We start from the raw sequence: 20,000 nt of genomic DNA, 5'->3' as shown, positions 1-20,000 counted from the left end.
TGCAATCCACGATCAGCTTCTTTGTCTTACTGACGTTTAGGAGGAGATTATTTTCCTGGCACCAGTTTTCCAGGTGTTTAATCTCCTCCAGGTAGGCCCTCTCGTCGTTGTCCGAGATCAGACCCATGACAGCGGTGTCGTCAGCAAACTTGACAATGATTGTGTAGCCAGAAGTGGCTGTGCAGTCGTGGGTGTACAGTGAGTAGAGCAGGGGGCTTAGGACACAACCCTGAGGAGCTCCAGTGCTGAGGGTGAGGGTGGATGAGGCGCAGTTGCCTACCCGTACTGATTGTGGTCTGTCTGTTAGGAAGTTGGAGATCCAGTTGCACAGGGATGTATGCAGTCCTAGATCCTCCAACTTAGTAGTGAGGAGGGAGGGGATGATAGTGTTAAATGCTGAACTGTAGTCGACAAACAGCATTTTAACATTGTGTGTGTGTGTGTGTGTGTGTGTGTGTGTGTGTGTGTGTGTGTGTATATATGTATGTATGTATGTATGTATGTATGTATGTGTATATATATATATATATATATATATATATATATATATATATATATATATATATATATTATACTGTAATGTGGTACCTCTCCTGACAACCAATTGTCAAACTTCCCTATTTTGCGCTAAATTTGGTGTATGTCAGGGCATCCGTGAAAAAACCCTTCTCTGATACATTTACATGCACCTTCTCAGAAGCAAAAATTCAGACTTTACATTCATATGTTCTGCCTGCCTATTCATTGCCAGTTCCCATGACTTAATTTGGGTTGTGTTGCAATAAATGTTACTGCATCTGTGGCATAAGACCTTGAAAATTAAACAATGCTCTTTGTGTAGTTGAGAAAGACCTTGAAACTGAAAGATGTTTGTGTAGTTGAGAAAGCAATGCAGTTTTATATACACTTTATGCACAAATTGATTTGGTTCATTGTTTTGAAAATGCTCCATGAGAAGCCTTTTGATCATTAGAATATATATTATATGGCCAAAAGTATGTGGACATCTGACTATCACACCTATATGTGTTTGTTGGACATTGTATTCCAAAATCATGGGCATGCAGTGAACTCTTGTGTAACAGCCTCTGCTCTTTTGGGATCAGTTTCCACAAGATTTTGGATTGTGTCTGGAATTATGTGCTCATTTAGTCCAAAGAGCATATGTGAGGTCAGACACTGTTGGATGAGAGAGACAGGCTTACTGTAAAAGCTTTAGTACATCTTACAGGTATAGAAAGAGCTTGAGGTCAGGGCTCTGTGCAGGCCACTGGAGTTTCTCCACCCCAAACCAGTAAAAACCATGGACCTGGCTTTGTGCTCAGGGGCGCAATCATACTGACACAGGAAATGGACTTCTCCAAACTGTTGCCACAAAGCATAAAATTGTCCAAATTTCTATCTAGGTCCCTTCACTGGAACTAAGCAGGGTTTCCACTGGTAATTTTAAAAAGTCGTCTCCAGACATTAGAAGTCAGGAGACTTGATCCGTTTTTCAGACAAGTCATGGAATATCAGGCAATTATGTTTGTAGCAACTTTAAGTTTTAGTTTACCTAAACCTAAATGTTCTATTTTCACACATTTCCCATACTGTATGAGTGGTTGTTATGGTTTATTGGTTTTTACGGACCCATTTAACCAAATTGTTCTTGTTCTGTTCATTATATGTTATAGAAACTCAGCTTGAAAGTCATGGAAATGTCAGGGAATTTGCCATTTGACTGAGAGCTGGAGCCCTGACTACAGAGCCTAGTCCAAACCCTGAAAATCAACCCCGGACCTTTATCTCTCTACCACCAAAGTTTACTGTTGGCACTATGCATTCTTGTGGGCAGCGTTCTCTTGGCACGTGCCAGTCCCAGCTTTACCCGTCGGGCTGCCAGGAGGTGAAGCGTGACTCATAACTCCTGAGAATGGCGGCATGCTTTACAGCACTCCAGCTGACGCTTGGCACCACATGCAGTGATCACTGTGATCGCATGCAGCTGCTTGGCCACGGAAACCTATTTCGTGAAGCTCTGGACAGACAGTCCTTGCGCTGATGTTGGTTTCAGAGGATGTTCGGAACTCTGGAGCAAACGATGCAACAGAGGATGTGATTTTATATGTGGTTTACCATTGCGTTGCCAAGCTGTTATTCCTCCTAGAACCTTTCATTTCACAATAACAGCATTTACAGTTGACCAGAGCAGATCTGGCAGATTAGAAATGTCATGATTTGACTTCTGAGTTGCACCCTGTGACAGTATTACTGAGCTCTTCAGTACAGCCCATTCTACTGGCAAGGTCGTCTGTTAGCAGTAGGTGGCTGAAATGCCTGAACTCAATAGTTTTAAGTGGTATCCACATACTTTTGGCCATATATTGAAACTTTTCTGAAGACCAGGCACAGCAAGCTAATTCCTAAAGTCAAATGAGTGTCTGTGTGTGCTCACATGTGCATATATAGGGATGACCACCACGATATCCTGGCAGTAGCTGACTGGGGCCAAAGGCTGTCCTTCTACCAGCTCAGCGGGAAGCAGGTACACATCTCTTCTGAACCATTTGATCTCTTAACTCTTATAGGTCACTGACAGCTAGGTGATACAGGGTTCATCACTGATCTTCAATTTTTATTATTCAGCACTGGAATTACCATCCATATTTGATGTAATGTGATGTATGGTGTATTTTTAAAATACAGTAACTCAGTTAGGGAGAAAAGCAAATTAAAATAATAAGCACCAGTTCAGTACTGATTGAGTCTTGACCTAAGACCAGGAGACTGTGTGCTCAAATCCCCAGGTTAACACCTACCAATTGTTGTTCTGTTGGATCTGTATACCATCAGTTTCTTCCTGTTTGTATACCAGTAAGCCAATCAGAACTCAAGCTCTTTAGAGTGAGATTTCAAATGTTATTTGTAATGGTGACCCAGTTTTAGATCTCCAATTCCCCTGTGGCACTTGACCTGTTAAGAAATACAGAACCCCACCACCACCACTCCTGCAGCTTTCTAATTGTAATGTGTAAGTCACCATTCCCCCCTGCCCCCCCAGCTACTCATGGGAAGTGTAGTAATTAAGGGCAGATTGCTGCTAGCTGCTTGTTTCACTGTCATAAAACATTAGCCTGAAGGGCAGCTCGCTCTGCATTCTCACTCTCTGTTTCTTTCTTTCTCGCTCTTTCTTTCTGTCTCTCCCCGCACATGCTGTTTGCATTACAGCGCTATTAATAGTGGCACATAAAAAAGTGCTGTTGTCCAAGGGGGGAAAGAATGGAGGCCAGTTTCGTCAGTGGTCCAGGGTTCACGGTGAGAGGAAACAGATGCTCTGTGTGCATTTGTGTGCATTCGCGAACATACATGGTGTGGAACATTTCATAGGTTTGACATGACTTGCAGTAACAGATCTCCATGGCCGGTAGAGTAAGGGCTATTTAGAAACAAATAATGGGTCCTATCTTGGTCAGGCGCTGCCTAGACAGCTAAAGGGGATTTGATGTGAAGACACTGAATGGGTAGACAGGACCCAGACGCTATATCATACTGAACTATGGGATCCGAGCGTTCCCCCTCTCTCCCTCCCTCTCATATCCCCCATGCTTTACTACTGTATCACTGAAACTGCCTCTCGTCTGCCACCAGTCGCGTTTGGTCCCAGGCGCTAGCATGTCCCACACCTCCAGTTAGCAGGAACGCATCACATTGAGCTGTCCGACTGAAAAATGTGCATGTGGAAGCGCTGGGGAGCTGACAGTGCAGTATGCCGCCGCGCCGCTGTGTATCTGCGCGGTGCTACAAGCGGCTTCGCAGCGAAATCTCCATGATTTATAATATCCTCTAAGGTCTCAAATGGTAACGCAGGTCTCTTTTTTAGTCGATTACGCGTAACACATGGCCCTGTTTTTGATGCTAAGAGAAAGGAAGATTTGTGAATTGTGGGATGCAACTGAATGGATGTGCTGCAATTTGCTTGTCCTTCTTCTTTAGTTCAGGGCTTTGTGTTCTGAAGCCAACACACTTGTTTCAGAGAAGTTTAAGTCCTCCTAAATCAAAAAGATTGTGACTCAATAATATATTTGGTTTCAATTCATAGTAGTAAAAGTAATATGTTCTTTATTTATCTTTTTTTAAAATGTTGCCCAATCGTCTTTACTAATCAAGTAAGAAAAAAAATCTTTTGATGTTTGTAGGCCTGGGCGACGTTAGACGTTCAGGGTATTTTTCATTTACACATCTGTTCCTACTCTCTTTTTTAGCAACATGCAGCACCCTGACTGAGTTGGAAACCCCTGCTCCTTCCATAGGACGTACAGTTCTACAGACTGGGCTTGTATTTTATTGAATTGTTCTTTTGTTCAGATCGGGAAGGAAAGACAGCTGAACTTCGACCCCTGCTGCGTGAGCTACTTCTCCAAGGGGGAGTACATAGTGATGGGAGGCTCAGACAAGCAGGCGTCCCTCTACACCAAAGACGGCGTCCGGCTTGGAACCATCACAGAGCAGAACTCATGGGTCTGGACCTGTCGGGTCAAACCAGACTCCAATTACGTGGTGAGCCTTTGGAGTTGTTCGTTTAATTGCTTTTAAATTCGGGTAGTGGGTTGAGGGCGCTAGTTGCAGTGAGCATTGTCATTTGTGGCTCCTGTAGCAATTAATATCAAAGTCTGTCACTTGTATGAGCTATCGAATGGCTAACCTTATCACCAGCATAGCCAGATTTACAGGCATGAAGTGCCAAGGCTTATAGTAGAGCCTGATTTAGAAACTCTTTTTTTGGTGTGTGTGTGTGTGTGTGTGTGTGTGCGTGTGTGTGTGTGTGTGTCTGTGAGTGAGTGAGAGAAAAAGAGAGAAAAAATTGTTACTAATAAAAACTATCCTGCACCTCGGCTCAGGTTCTTTCAGATTTCTTTCACTTTTGTGTTGCACTGGCCAGTAGCATGAGCTTATTTGGCATGCAAAAAACAAAAAACAATTAACCCTGCAGAACACCTGCAGTGGGCCTTATAGAGCAACACTTCGATCCTAAAAAGTTAATGCAACTAATAAAGAAAAACAACATAGGACAACACATGACGACACTCTACGCATGAGATCATGCTGAGCTCTTCCCACTAGATTAAACGTTGCATTAATTGTTAGTGGCATGTAGGTTCTCTTTTCACTTCTTTATTAACAATTTTCTGTAACTTTATTACCCCTGTTGATGATGTTTCAGGTAGTGGGTTGTCAGGATGGCACTATAGCATTCTTCCATTTGGTGTTCAGCACAGTGCACGGACTATATAAAGACCGTTATGCCTACAGGGACAGCATGACTGACGTCATTGTCCAGCACCTCATCACCGAACAGAAAGGTACTCTCTTCTTCTTCAGAGTTAACAACTAATCAGGCCTGTTGTGGACAAAACATAATGCTAACCAGATTCCAGCACGTTGATCAGCCATAACATTAAAACCACCAAACCAAAATACTTCTGACCCTCCAAGGCATGTATTCACAAGACCTCTGGGGGATCTGGCACCAAGACGTTAGCCGCGTAAGTCTTGTGAGTTGCGAGGCGAGGCCTCCATGGATTGAAAATTTGTCATGCTCAATCGGATTCAGGTTTGGGGGATTTGAAGGCAACTGAGTCATGAACTGGGTGCATTATCCTGCTGAAAGAGGCTACTACCATTAAGGAATACCATTGCCATGAAGGGTTTTAATTGGTCTGCAACAACATTTAGGTAAGGGCTACGTGTCTAAGTAACATTTGCATGAATGCCAGGAGCCAAGGTTTCCCAATAGAACATTGCCCAGAGCATCAAACATGCCTCCTTCCCATAGTGCATCCTGGTGCCATCTCTTCTCCTGGTAAGTGGTGCACACTCATCCGGCTGTCCAAATGAAGTGAAAGAAATGTGATTCATCAGCCCAGGCTACCACCTTCCATTGGTCCACGGTCCAGTTCTGATGCTCACGTGCCCATTCTAGGCACATTCTACAGTGGACAGGGGCCAGCATGGGCATTGAGAACGATCTGTGGCCACACATGTCCATCTACAGTGAGCTGTGGTGCACTGTGTGTTCTGACACCTTTGTCATTGCCAGCATTAACCTTTTTGGTATTCTGTGCTACAGTAGTTCTTTCTGTGGGATCGAACAAAACAGACTAGTCTTCGTTCCCCTCAAGCATCAGTGGTCGCTGGTCCACTAGTTCTCCTTGCTTGGACTGCTTTTGGTTGGTACTAACTGATGCATACCCGGAACATCCCACAAGACTTGCCATTTTGGAGATGCTCTGATCCAGTCGTCTAGCCATCAAAATTTGGAGATTGTCAAAGTCACTTAGATCCTTAACACTTACCCATTTTTTCTGCTTCCAGCACATAACTTCAAGAAGTGACTGTTCACTTGCTGCCTAATATACCTCACCCCATGACTGGTGCCATTGTAACCAAATTATCAGTGTTATTCTCTTTCCTGTCAATGGTTATAAAGTTGTGGCTGATCAGGGTGTGTATGTATGTGTGTGTGCTTCTGCATGTGTATGCATGTATACATAATGTTCATCATATTCATGGTAATTTTTGTCATAATTGTGTGTTAAGGATAGATGGAGTATAATAATAATTAAGTTCTTCCCTCCTCATTCTCCCCCCTCTAGTGCGTATAAAGTGCCGCGAGCTGGTGAAAAAGATCGCCATCTACAGAAGCCGGTTAGCCATCCAGCTGCCCGAGAAGATCCTAATATACGAGCTCAGTTCAGACGACTCCTCGGACATGCACTACCGGGTCAAAGAGAAAATCTGTCGACGCTTTGAGTGCAATCTACTGGTTGTTTGCTCCCAACACATTATCCTCTGCCAGGTAAATAGCACAGTGTTAGAAGGAAAATGAGTTTTAGCTGTATGAAAGCCGGACGTTCAATCCAGCATTCTGGACGAATTGGAGGTGGACATGATTATCTCTGGTTTAAACCACACCAAGTCATGCCTGTTAAACATCAGCACATCAAGTGATTTAAGTACCGTTAAGTAAGTTTTATCTTTACCCAGAGGGCGTGCTTACTGGAGTCATACACACACCACATGGTTTATTTAACTGTTTACAGCTGTGTGTGTGTGTGTGTGTGTGTGTGTGTGTGTGTGTGTGTGTGTGTGTGTGTGTGTGTGTGTGTGTGAGAGAGAGCAAGAGACAAAGGTTGCACACTCAGGCAGTGGGAGTTACTGAGACAAGAGTCTTCACCACTGTCTGGTTCAACTGCTTGATCCACTCTGGTTTCAGTCTGCGGTTTATACATGCCTGTGTGTGTGTGTGTGTAACAGATACAGACATCGAGTGTGATTCACTCACAGATCCTTTTAACAGGATGTTAATCTCTTCAATCTACTACCCTTCCCCATGAGACAAAAGGTGTTTTCTTCTCATAAAGTGCTTCTGCTGGCTCTTTCTGTTTCATGTCAGAGTCAGGCATCTTTTACTTGGAGTCTAATCCAGCATACTGTTTCATTTCATTCTGAGTAGCTTGTAATTGGCATGGCATGGCATAATACTGGAGCTCTGATTTTGGTGGGTGTAGCTGTGGTGTCCTCTGCTGCCAGAGAAAGAAAAAGTTGCCCGGATATGTTTATATTTGTGTGTGTGTGTGTGTGTGTGTGTGTGTGTGTGTGTGTGTGTGTGTGTGTGTGTGTGTGTGTGTGTGTTTAGGAGAAGAGACTGCAGTGTTTGTCATTCAGCAGCGTAAAGGAGAAAGAATGGATCATGGAGTCTCTGATTCGCTACATCAAAGTGATTGGAGGCCCACCGGGGAGGGAGGGGCTTCTTGTTGGCCTGAAAAATGGAGCAGTGAGTGTATAATATGAATTGATTAATTTGCAAAAAAAAATGTATATCCTTACTTGCAAACAATAAACTTAGGCTAAGTTCACAAAGCAGGTAAAAGTGGTAAAAATCAGATTTTTTGGACTAAATGAAATTTGTACGGTTGTTAACATTATCATGAAAATCACTGAAAATGTCAGATTTAGTGTGGGTTTTTGTCATTTTTTAAATAAATGTATTTATTTTGATGTTTACACTGCCACACAACATCTGGGTCACATATGAAGTGTAAAAATCGGATTAGTGACACTTTTACTTGCTGTCTGATTTAGTCTCGTGCCAGATTGAGTACATAAATTCAATCTGGTTTTGCTGTGATTTTGCCATAGCTGACAAATTTCCAGCATGGGAAACAAGGAACAGGGCTTGTAGTGTGAAATAATCACCGAAGAACAGCAATGTGGTACCTGGGACGACTTGCAACCGGCCAGTGAAAAGTCCAAATGTTTTGTTGGTTTCTCACCCAGTCTGTCAACTAGTTCGATCTGTTCCTTGACACTGACCAATAGGAGGACAGAGTGCTCTCTGGAACATATGTAACCACGGCGAAAAGAAAGAGGGATCCTGCTGTTGCTGCTGATTTCAGTTATAGTGATTGTGAAACCATGTGATATTAAAACATGTGCTTTCATCATAGTATACCCAAAACCTAACCTTTTTTTCCTCCGTCTACTGTTTTCACACAGCGAACCTGGTAGCTAGCTACATTTATGTAATGTTCTTGACATGTTATTGATTACGTCAGTTTCTCTTGGAAGCATAGCCAGCCCATACTGTCCTTTTCCTGACACTCAGGGCAGGGGCCACATTAATTTTTTTTTCTTTCTCGCAAGCATAACGCTTAGCGCTTTTGTAACCATGATCGAAATTTCTTGACCCTCCTCCCCGATGACCTACAAACTCATGCAAGGACGTGAACGATGATTGTTCAGCATCAAATGTGCAGTGCTGCCAGTCTCCCGAGCCAAGATATAGCAAGGATTTATGCCACTACCATCAAGTCTGAAACTCCCATTAGTTTCAGTTAACTTTTGTATTTATTGAATGTATATTTATTCTTGCTTTATATTAAGTACCAGTTGTCAGTTTGTTAAACTTGTGATTCTTAATGTTTGACATATATTTATAGGACTTTGTATGTACAAGGATTTGACAATTTATTGGATTTAAACAGGTCTGCATTTTAATACAGTGATACAAGCAATCAGTGTTGAGGGTGCAAATGATAGGATGGCAGGGGGAAGGTTAAAGAATGTAGCATTAACACAGTTAGTTGTTACTAATACACCTTTAATTGTGTAGTCTAATATAACACATAGGGAATGCAGGTGCAAATTTGCAAATACAGTCTCAAGGCTTATATTTCAGGGCCAGAGCCAGAGGAACAGCAAAAGAGCACAAGTGCAAATTGAGGAAGTGCTTAGAGTTCACACGTCTTTGTCAAGCGGAATTGTAAGGCGATGTTCTACTGCCACCCTTGTATATCTCCACGTGGGAGTTTTTGTCCAACATGCACCCTCTGGTCCTCTAGATTCTGAAGATCTTTGTTGACAACCCGTTCCCCATCCTGCTGCTGAAGCAGAGCACGTCCGTGCGCTGCCTGGACATGAGCACGTCACGCAGGAAGCTGGCTGTGGTGGATGAGCACAGTACTTGCATGGTCTATGACATCCACACCAAGGAGCTGCTCTTCCAGGTTAGGAGCCCATCCCAGATCCACCCATTCATGCATCCCTGGCGCTCTGCGCTTCCCTAGAGGGATTTGGCTACTTCCACGCTGCTGAGGTGCAGTTTAAATCAGTGCACCACTGCCTTCCGCAAGTCACAAAGCCATCATAAGTGTTCGAGACCAGAGCATAAGAACATGGCATGAGGCCGTGATTAGCAAACTTTACAGGTTTAACGGTGACAGTGGTATCCAATCATTTAAGGAAAATTAGTCATCTTTGAGATATGCATGCTATATATTTGACGTGAGCAAAAATATTTTTTAGGAACACACAATTTAGGCAGATCTCTCTTCTCCAAAGAGGTTGCAATATAGGTTCATTTTCATGGCACATCAGTCACTCCTTTAGATTTAGGCCACATTCATAGTCCCCCACCCGTGTGTGTGTGTGTGTGTGTGTGTGTGTGTGTGTGTGTGTGTGTGTGTGTGTGTGTGTGTGTGTGTGTGTGTGTGTGTGTGTGTGTACACGCTTGTTTGTTCAGGAGCCCAATGCGAATAGCGTAGCCTGGAACACCCAGTGTGAGGACATGCTATGTTTCTCCGGCAGCAGCTATCTGAACATCAAGGCGAGCAACTTCCCCGTGCACCAGCAGAAGATGCAGGGCTTCGTGGTGGGCTACAACGGCTCAAAGATCTTCTGCCTCCACGTCTACTCGATGGCTGCTGTTGAGGTGCCTCAGGTGTGTCTGCTAGGTCCCTTCACAGGCATGTGTAGAACATTTAGCACTTGCAGGTTTTTTTTTTCATGTGGTGAAATTTTGCTCAGATTTGCTCACATTTACTAGACATTTACCACTCCTTTATAGTCGGCACCCATGTATCAGTATCTGGAGAGGCGGATGTTTAAGGAAGCCTATCAGATCGCTTGCCTGGGGGTGACTGATAGTGACTGGAGAGATCTGGCCACAGAGGCTCTGGAAGGGCTCGACTTTGACACAGCCAAGAAGGTCAGTAAAATCGCACACATGCATGTCATTACTAGAGCAGTGTATTACCATATGATAGAAGCAAAGTTTAAGGCTTGATGGTTTTTCAGCAAGTCCATTCTTACAGTCCCAAAAGAGAAAAGTAGTAATCTGTTTCCAGTTTAAAGAGAGAATGAAATGAATTTGGCTGCATCTGCCTAGTCTGTCTTTTTCTAGGCCTTTATCAGAGTTCGAGACCTGCGCTATCTTGAGCTCATCAACAGCATTGAGGTAAGTTCTTTAAGGTTCACTCATTTTGTCTTCACCTCATTCAGTTTTCCTCTCAGTCGCATGTGCTGTCAAGTACTATCAAACCAAAACATTCCACCACTCAATTCACGATAGCCCTCACGCTTCCTAGATTCATGCTGTAATTTGTCAAAAATATGCTTTCAGCGCAGTATCACAGTTCCAGTCTGCATGTAAGAGATGTAACTTGACCTCCAACACTTCATTGAGAATTAAGTTGTAATCACTGCGACTTCCTGGGGACTCCAACTCCTTCATCTCATTTATTGGTGCTAAGTGACCCCCCCCCCCCCCCCCGCCTCACTCACTCACTCACTCACTCACTCTCTCTCATTGTGTCCACACCTCAAAAAGCTGAGGAGGTCTGAGGAAACTGGAGCAGTCTCATGAGAAAGAATTTAATCGCAACATTTGAGATCTAAATGCGTTCATGTGTTTTGAACTGTGTGTGAGATAAGGCGGCGCTGACCCCTGGCCGGCAGCGTGAAGAGGAGGGGCCTTTGTGTTGGAGAATTGCTTTTGATGTCACCATGCTGGGAAGAATGGATCATTGAGCTTCAGTGGATCAATGAATAGATGTTTCTCATAAAAGCTGGTCCTGGGCAGATGATATGGGGTGTGAGAGAGAGAGATTTAGTAGTATATTTGATGGTGTGTGGGTGTGTGTGGGTGTGTGTCTTCAATGAGAATTGTGCAACTCCATTTAAATGTACAATTTTTGTGTGAATTTGATTTTGTATATTCATTTTTTGACTTTTAATCAAAATGAATTTAAATTATTGTGCTGAATTTATAATCTAATCATCATGGCATATTCTCCATATGGTTAGAAAAATTTCAAAGCCATTAAGACTGATGGAAAGATGCATACCAAACTGTCAACATAAGCCAATTGGTATCATATGCTACAGATGTCTAATATTTTTTATGGCATAGCCTAATAAACTTTTTCAAATATTAATTAATTCTGCTGTTCGTGTAATTAGCAGCTGCATGGTTTGAAAACATTTACTCCTGATTGATATCGATGTGATCAGCAAACACCATGAACATTGGGGGCTGTGAAAGGTTCAAAATGGTTTAGTTAAATAAAACCATAGCAAGAGAAGCACAGTGCTTTGCCTATATTTGCATTTTCTGAACATTCTTTCGAAAGGAATGGAATTTAGTGAAATTTGCAAGAAGGCCAAATTTTGCAAGTGAGTTATTTTTTTCTGTCCTAGCACTTCAGTGTTAGTACATAGAAATGAGTGCAAGTTCTCATTTACTTAAACTCGCACAGAGTGTATGTCTTTTGGTGCATGTCCCGAGTTTGTCAATTCGTTTGTGTGTCTTTGGTGTACTTTGCACAGGAAAGGAAGAAGAGAGGTGAAAATAACAGCGAGCTCTTTCTAGCGGACGTTTATGCTTACCAGGGGAAGTTCCACGAGGCTGCCAAACTCTACAAGAAGAGCGGCCATGACAACAGAGCCCTCACCATGTACACTGACCTACGCATGTTTGAATATGCCAAGGTGTGTGTCTGCGTGTGTGGGGGAGGGTTTGTGTGTGTGTGTCTCTGTATGTGTGTGTTGAGTGTGTTTGTCATATTTAGATGAATCTTTGATCATTAGTGGCAGCATAGTGTGTGTTCTGTCTGTGTTCCTGTGGTATATTTATTTTTCTTCCTTTTAGTTTTTGTGTGTGTGTGTTTCCATGTTCTGACAGCTGTATATTTTTGTATGTGTATGTGTGGGCCTCTGCTCTGACTGGTTTAGTGTAAAAGATAGCAGGGGAAGACCTGTCCTAATAAAGGGTGAAAAGAAAAAAAACAGTAATGTGTTCTTGATTTGTTTAAACCTGGAAACATTTGAGCTTTGTTGGATTTTGTTTAGTAGAAATTGTAAAAGAATTGTTCTTTTGCATGTGTGTGTGTGTGTGTGTGTGTGTGTGTGTGTGTGTGTGCTTTGTGTAACAGGACTTTCTGGCCTCAGGAGACCCTAAAGACACAAAGCTATTGATGAAGAAGCAGGCAGACTGGGCAAAGAACAGCAAGGAGCCCCGTACTGCTGCTGAAATGTACCTGACTGCAGGAGAAAACATGAAAGCCATTGAGATCATTGGCATGCACGGCTGGGTGGACATGTGAGCTCCAGACACACACACACATGCTAACACATAGCCACACACACGCGCGCCCGCGCACACACACACACACACACACACGCGCACACACACATACATATTCTGAATAAGAGTGCACTTAGCAGATAGTCCTCAGTATAATGGTGGCCTGAGATGGTACTCCCTTGTCACGACACTATACACACATGGGGACATGTGAAACTGTTTTTGCCCTGTTTGCAGAACTCTAAGAAGTGATGTAGTTCCCCTTATAGATGTTGAAATATTTGCTCTGAATTGGGGGGGGGGGGGGTTGCATGTTTGTATGTGTATATGAGAGAGAGAGAGAGAGAGAGAGAGAGACCCATTATCCACTGTAATAAAGATTAAACAGAGTAAAGCTCTCTTAGAGTTGCTTCTGGAGCACACCTCCTGTCCCCCTATACGTGTGAGCTGAGCACTGCCAAATAAACACTCAGAAGGGCCCAGATAACTGAAACCATTAGACAATCGCCGTCCGACCGGTGGTTCTCTTCTCAGACACTTTCCCCCATCCTATCCTGCTTACTTTTCCTCCTCTGGGTTTTCTTTCGGCCTGTTTTCAACCCTCCCTCTTAACACAGCAGCAGTGCAGAATACTAAAGACTGCATCCTCACATTTACCAGATAATAACAATGTAGACGACAACACATAATTAAACCACAGGCAAGAACAGAGGAAAACAATAAAATGGAACCTATTTCATGGATCATTGGCTGTACATGTCATGAAAAACAGGCATAATGAATCTGCATTGTTTGAGCTTCTCTGCTATTACAGTTTCTATCTTTATATTAGATAAGCAAAAATGTAAAACAAGCCCCTCTCTCTTTCTCTCTCTTTCTCTCTCTCCCTGTCTCGCCGCCTCTCTGCAGGTTGATAGATTTGGCACGAAAGCTCGATAAAGCGGAGCGGGAGCCCTTGGCCAGGTGTGCCGAATTTTTCAAGAAGCTGAATCACCATGGTTACGCAGCTGAGACCTACTCCAAGATGGGTGACCTGAAAGCCCTGGTGCAGCTCCATGTAGAGGCCAAGCACTGGGATGAGGTGTGAAATTGTGTGTGTGTGTGTGTTCGTGCATGTCATTTACACTAATAAATGAGTCATCATTTCCAAATGTGCTTTCTTGCATATAGTTGGAATGTGTAGTGCAGAATGCAGCGTGGAACGCTTTACATTTTAAGTATGAAAAGGTGCCCAAAATAGAGCCAACATTAGCAATTGTACTGAATGAAAGAATCTTTAAAACTTTTTAACATTCATCACATCTAAGCACTCAAGAACATATTGCCAGACATAGGACTCAAGAGACTTTAGATTCTAATGAAATATTCTATACTAGATGGAAGCCAAAATGTGGGAAGATTCAATGTCAGATTTACATACAAATGTGACATAAATGTTCAGTCAGGAAATTGGTTTATAATTAGCTAATACAAATCTACCAGTTATCAGCAAAAGTGAAATGTGAAAACTTGTTTGGCTGTTGTCCACAGGCATTCAGTCTGGTGGGGAAGCATTCTCAGTACAAGGATGACGTCTATGTGCCATACGCACAGTGGCTGGCTGAAAACGACCGCTTCGAGGAGGCCCAGAAAGGTGACCTGAGTGCACGGGTGCCTGCGTAATCTTCCCTGCAAGAGTGGCAGATTATAATTACACGTCCACGTTACAATCGGAAAAAGTGTGCAGAAGCGTCAAACTCCACGTCTGCCGTATTGCTGGAGAGTGTGAAATGGGCATTGTTCTGCGAGGCACTGATTGTCTTACTGGCCAGAATCCACTATTGTGTTTCTGCTGATTATAATTGGCAACAGGAGATGATTAACACGCAGTGACGCATAGATGCCTCGTGACTCCGTAATGCACGCACGCACACGCACCCTCACACCCGCCCCATTTCGGTAACTAAGGAATTCATCCCCACGGTCTGTGCGTGTGTCTGCAACCAAGCAGAGCACATTAGACCACCGTTTATCGTGGTCACTTTTCTAAACCGCCGCAGCTGAGTTACACGCACCAGCCGTGTCAGAGTCCCTCTGATAAATGCGCCACCCGCGCGCCTCGACCCGATACGGCCGCGGCTAATGGAGCCCCGACCCCGAAGAAACTCGCTGCCTGAGGTCACGGCAGGGGTCGCGCTGGCGCAAAGCTGCGTTTGATTAGGCTGAGATAGCGACCCGGGGGGCTTGGCCGCTAAATCCTCCTCCGGTTTCGAAGAACGACGCTGTTTTGACGTCCACTAATGGCCTCTCGTTCCCTCCTGCTCCCTTACTCTCTTGACGTCTGTCTGAAGTGAGTTACGGCAGAGATTAGGTTGCAGGAGGGGAGGCTTGTAAGACTTGTGTACATTATGACAAAATTGCCTTTGGCGTGCGGGTGAGCTGCAGGGCTCTGGCCAGGCTTCCCTGTGTGAGACCGTGACGGCTGGCAGCTGGAAGAGCGGAGGGGAAATGAGGGAAAGGTTCTTTGGTTGAACGTAGAGTTGTGCATGACTAAATGCCAGATCAGGGTGATTAAGGGAAAATATCATACGCAAAGACTTAATTGATGAAAGAGGCTAAAGTCAACAGAGTTTCTCAGCTTGAAGTGCTAAATGTAATGATCATCTGATCGAGGCTCTTGAATTTGCTTTAAATCCCTTGGACACAAATCAACGCTGAAGGTTTAAGCCAAGTTTGAGTGTCAGAGTTGTCTTTCATCTGAGGGCCAAGTTGAATTTAAAAAATGGCGAGTTGCAAGGGTTTACATGTAAAATTTAATCCATCCTGTAATATCTAGTGCCGACATGTGCGTGGTTTTCTTCCTTCTAATGCTGCGTTTCTTAATTTTCACAATGATTGATTGATTCAGTGCTGTAAATAACGTAAATAACTTGGCTTGCAAACCGCAGACATCACCATCGTTTATTGAGAATCTTTATCAGACATTTGCACAGTGTTGATGGATTTCTGACTTGATCAAGTATTGAATCTGAGTCGCAGGAATGATTATATTTCAGTAGGCATTTTTTTGCCGTTTCCTTCTCTGAACTCTTTGGGTGCTCTTTGACTGTGTGGTTTTTGCTTTTTTCTTGTTTGACTTGTAATTATTACCCAATGAAACAGATCAGCTGTTTCACCGCACGTACAGAGTCACTGTGCCGCTTTTGTCTTTAGCTGGATTATCACTGCATGACTAGTGATGACACTGTTTTCATGACTAGTGAATACACTTTCCTGGGATTTCATCTCTGTTCCTTTTCCTTTCCCAGCTTTCCACAAGGCCGGGCGGCAAGCGGAAGCCGTTAAGGTGCTGGAGCAGCTCACACACAATGCCGTCGTGGAGAGCAGGTTCAACGATGCCTCATACTACTACTGGATGCTTTCCATGCAGTGTCTAGACATAGCACGAGGTGGGTTCGAAATCTGATTAAAACTGACCTGTTTCATTGAGTGGGTTGTTGTCGTTGTTTTGGAGTAGGTCTGTTAGCCTTCTGAGTGCTTGCATACCTCCGCAAACTGCGTGGCGTTGCGTCTGCTTTTGTATTTCCTTCTCAGATGATGGGGAAAAGAAGGCAGAGATGCTGGAGAAGTTTCACAGTTTTCAGCACTTGGCTGAGCTGTACCATGTGTACCATTCCATATATCGCTACATGGTAAGGCCAATATGCATAATAACTGTTCATTCACGCCCTTTTTCAATTAGTATTATTTTTATTAGCATAATTAGGAAATATAATCTAACAGTTGGATAAGGATCATTATTAGGGTAATTAGGAGGCATAATCTAGCAGTTGGATAAGAATAGTTATTAGGGTAATTGGCAGCCATAATCTAGCAGTTGGATAAGAATAATTATTAGGGTAATTAGCAGTCATAATCTAGCAGTTGCAATTGCCCTTCCTAAAATAGCAAAAACTATGACCATGATTTCTTCATCTTCATTTGGATGATATTTTGTAGCAGCAATGCGGGGGGGCCTGAGGCCAGATGAGCTGTAACAAAAATGAATTTAGCGCACACTGCTGTTCCCATTCCAAGCCGACACCAGGGCCACCACGTTTCCACAAGTGGTTTCTGTTTCTTTAGCACTCCATCCCAACATGATAAATCCAAACTTAAAAAAAAACTTCATGCAAAAGTTTTTAAAAAGCCAATTTAAAGGAATAGCCTGCAGACTGCGTCTCAACATTTCACAAGCAAAGCATGGGATTATTTAAGGTGAAATTGTTTTATTTTGTAAATACTATGCTGATTTTGGTGCAAATATTTATAGTCCAGTGGAGGCTGGAGTTCACCTCAGTGTTTACAGCAACGGTGATTTTTGTCTTTTTGTTAGAACTTGATCTTGGGAACGTCTGCGTTCAGAGTGACTATTTACGGTCTTGGTGACCGTGCCTATCATATCAACTGTACACAGTGCGGCTGCTTGGCCTTTGTTTCAGCTACAGCACGAGACTGCTTGTCTCTCTCCTGTCTATCAGGACCTCAACTCCAAAGCATCATCACTCGGTCTAAACAGAACAGCCATCAAGCCACTTGAGAAAGGCAGGAGAGAAATCATATATGTGGAAGCAGAAGCTCTAGGTTTTTGGGGCACTTGAAGCATTCTTCAAGACATTGCTTTTAAAAAAAAAAATTTATTCAGTTCTATGTATCTATATATTTAAAATTATTAAATTATTTCAGTGGTTATGTGTAATGAATGCACACATGTAGAAGAAGATCCAGTTGCAGAGGTTTTATTTTAGCAACCAAATTAATACGTGCAGTAAGACAGGTAAACGTGGTCAGGTCGATCCGGGGTCGAAGCGCGGGGTAGCGTTCGGGAGGTGTCCGAGGGTCAGGCAGGAGACGAGGTCTAGAAAGCAGGCAGGAGTCAGTAACCGGGGAAACGCACAGTATGAGGAAACGCTCAGTACGCCACATAGGAGCAGTACTTCGTGACTAGTATGCGGGGAGGAGAAACTTATAAAGGGGTAGGTAATGAGGGGAATAGGAATCAGGTGTGTGCTAGAATTCTGGTGAGTCAGATCAGGGGGGTGTGCGAGTGGGCGTGGCCGTGCGGGGCTGAGGGCTGTTCCTGAAGTTCGTAACATGTCTGTTTCTCATTTGCATTGAAGCAAATGAGTGTAAATGTTGGCTGTTTTTGTGTTAGTTATGTTAAGTATGTTAAGTATTTTTAAGAAAATTCCAAAGCTGAAAAAGGACTGGCTGTTCTCAAATGGGTGTGTTTTGTAGTGGGTGGGCCATGCATTGTAGTCGGACTCGGACATGCTCCTCTTGTCCGTTATGGTGAAGATCTTGTCATTTAGTTTAGTTTAGTTTAGTTTTGTTTTTGTTTTTTGTTTTTTTTGTTTTTTTGAAACAGCAGGAAAAAAATCCATTTGAAGCAGAATTTTGGGTGGAGCTTGCCTTTCAGTTGGACCTGAATTAGTAACTATAAAGTGCAACAATATGAAATACACAAGTGCATTATTTCTAGGCAGACAATTAAGCACTGAGACTAGGTGAGAATAAATTGTTTATTGGTTTAATGAATGTGTTAAACTTTTATTTGTGCAAATTAGCATATTAGCAATGTGCACGTGTTGTGCTTAAATGTTCATATATTCAAATGAATACATTCTGCTTCCAATACAGTGTCAATATTAAAAGTGTTAGTGATCCATTGGGAGAATGGTACAGGTGTGCTGGAAAGCATAGATTGATCTTTCTAGTCCAAAATGAACATTCTGCCTCTCTGGCTTCTCTCCCCTCTTAGGTTGAGCCCTTCAGTTCAAACATGCCCGAGACCCTTTTCAACCTATCAAGATTTCTCTTCCACAACTTGACCAAAGACATTCCATTGGGCATCTCCAAAGTGTATCCTTCACGAATACACACGCGCACACACACACACCCACACAAACACACACGCACTGACCCTTCAATGTCTGGAGGGTCTCTTTGGTACCCTCTCGTTCATCTAGTAACCTTTTTAATGAGCGCTCACTTGAATCAAGAATTCACAGAGTTAGAATGCAGCCTGTATGTGGGTGCTGGAGCTGAGACCTGGTGGGATTCGATCGTGAAGTGAATGCATATTAACTTTTGTCACCTCGACTTTTAGAATTAAGAAGTGAAATGAAGTGATCTAGGTGAGGAAACACTCGGAGAAAGCGTGCTGCGTTTGCCCCTCCATTCAGGTCAGAGAGCACGCGAGCAAGAAAGCGAGAGGGGCACTGAGAGGGTGACGGCGAACCCGACGGCGTAAAGGCAAAAGACGAATTTAGATTTCCGGAATCTGTGATAATTGGTTGTCATTTGGGCCTCTTCTGTAGCTCGCTGTCTTTCCCTCTCTCATGCTGTCTCGCTGTCTCTACCACACATAAGCACGTGCTCCTCCAACTCCTTCATGGGAGCTACCAGATGTTCATGATGACGAGGCGATGAGTGTATGGCAGCTGCTATATCACATTGGAGAGTGTAAGATAAAAGGTTGAAAAATGACTAACACAGATATAAAATTGAGACAGACATGGCAGAGTGTTGAGTGATGAGGGGAAAAAATAACCCCGGAGAAAATGTCCATATTATGGGTTCTTGCCGTAGGATTTTGGAGACAGAGAGACAAGAAAACAGGCATGAGAGAAAGTGTACTAATAATTAATATATTTATTAATTACTACATATTTACCACTATGGTCTTACCCAAATGATATCTATTTTGATTTGGCCCAAACCAGAACTGCAACATGTAGATGTTTTTTTCTGTCTTACCATAATGTGCGTGAACCAGGCCAAGATTTATTCAGTATCTTGGCCTAATCCACTTCCTCCAGAAATGTTCTCACACTGTCCTGGGAACCAGTCAGGATGGGACCATTTAGAAGAATTTTTGGCACCGTTGCTTTAAAAAGAACATCCAGTGTGTGCTCTATAACCAAATATGACATGAATTGTGAACAAAAGGTGATGGGAGGTGGGAAAGGAGGGCCCAAGGAGGACAGGAGAAGGAGGGCAGAAGCACAAAGAAGCGACAGGAAGAGAGCATGATGGAGTACGTGGAGGTGGTGGAGACCAAGCGTGTGAAGGAATG

General features: G+C 43.3%; 1 protein-coding gene across 5 annotated transcripts in view; it reads left to right on the top strand.

The window, feature by feature from the left end:
- The window catches only part of ift122 (intraflagellar transport 122 homolog (Chlamydomonas)), a 32,327-nt gene that overhangs the window by 8,118 nt on the left and 4,209 nt on the right, over positions 1-20,000 (top strand). For 2 of the 5 annotated variants that reach the window (XR_014118899.1, XR_014118898.1), the window contains exons 8-23: positions 2,452-2,527; positions 4,348-4,539; positions 5,204-5,342; positions 6,636-6,838; positions 7,679-7,816; positions 9,384-9,548; positions 10,064-10,261; positions 10,388-10,528; positions 10,724-10,777; positions 12,148-12,309; positions 12,753-12,919; positions 13,814-13,985; positions 14,435-14,537; positions 16,192-16,332; positions 16,478-16,575; positions 18,684-20,000. The exon at positions 18,684-20,000 is cut by the window's right edge and continues 878 nt beyond it. Coding sequence is in view for 3 of the 5 variants with exons in the window: in XM_081703578.1 (XP_081559704.1) it covers positions 2,452-2,527; positions 4,348-4,539; positions 5,204-5,342; positions 6,636-6,838; positions 7,679-7,816; positions 9,384-9,548; positions 10,064-10,261; positions 10,388-10,528; positions 10,724-10,777; positions 12,148-12,309; positions 12,753-12,919; positions 13,814-13,985; positions 14,435-14,537; positions 16,192-16,332; positions 16,478-16,575; positions 18,684-18,784 (2,250 nt within the window). In the remaining 2 variants the exon portion in view is untranslated. The remainder of the gene's footprint in view (positions 1-2,451; positions 2,528-4,347; positions 4,540-5,203; positions 5,343-6,635; positions 6,839-7,678; positions 7,817-9,383; positions 9,549-10,063; positions 10,262-10,387; positions 10,529-10,723; positions 10,778-12,147; positions 12,310-12,752; positions 12,920-13,813; positions 13,986-14,434; positions 14,538-16,191; positions 16,333-16,477; positions 16,576-18,683) is intronic. The other 3 variants (XM_081703578.1, XM_035536134.2, XM_081703579.1) reach the window with 2 other exon arrangements.

The sequence above is a fragment of the Electrophorus electricus genome, chromosome 20, assembly GCF_041902795.1.
Source record: "Electrophorus electricus isolate QZ-2024a chromosome 20, ASM4190279v1, whole genome shotgun sequence".
Taxonomy (NCBI): domain Eukaryota; kingdom Metazoa; phylum Chordata; class Actinopteri; order Gymnotiformes; family Gymnotidae; genus Electrophorus; species Electrophorus electricus.
This window is presented reverse-complemented; position numbering and strand designations above follow the sequence as displayed.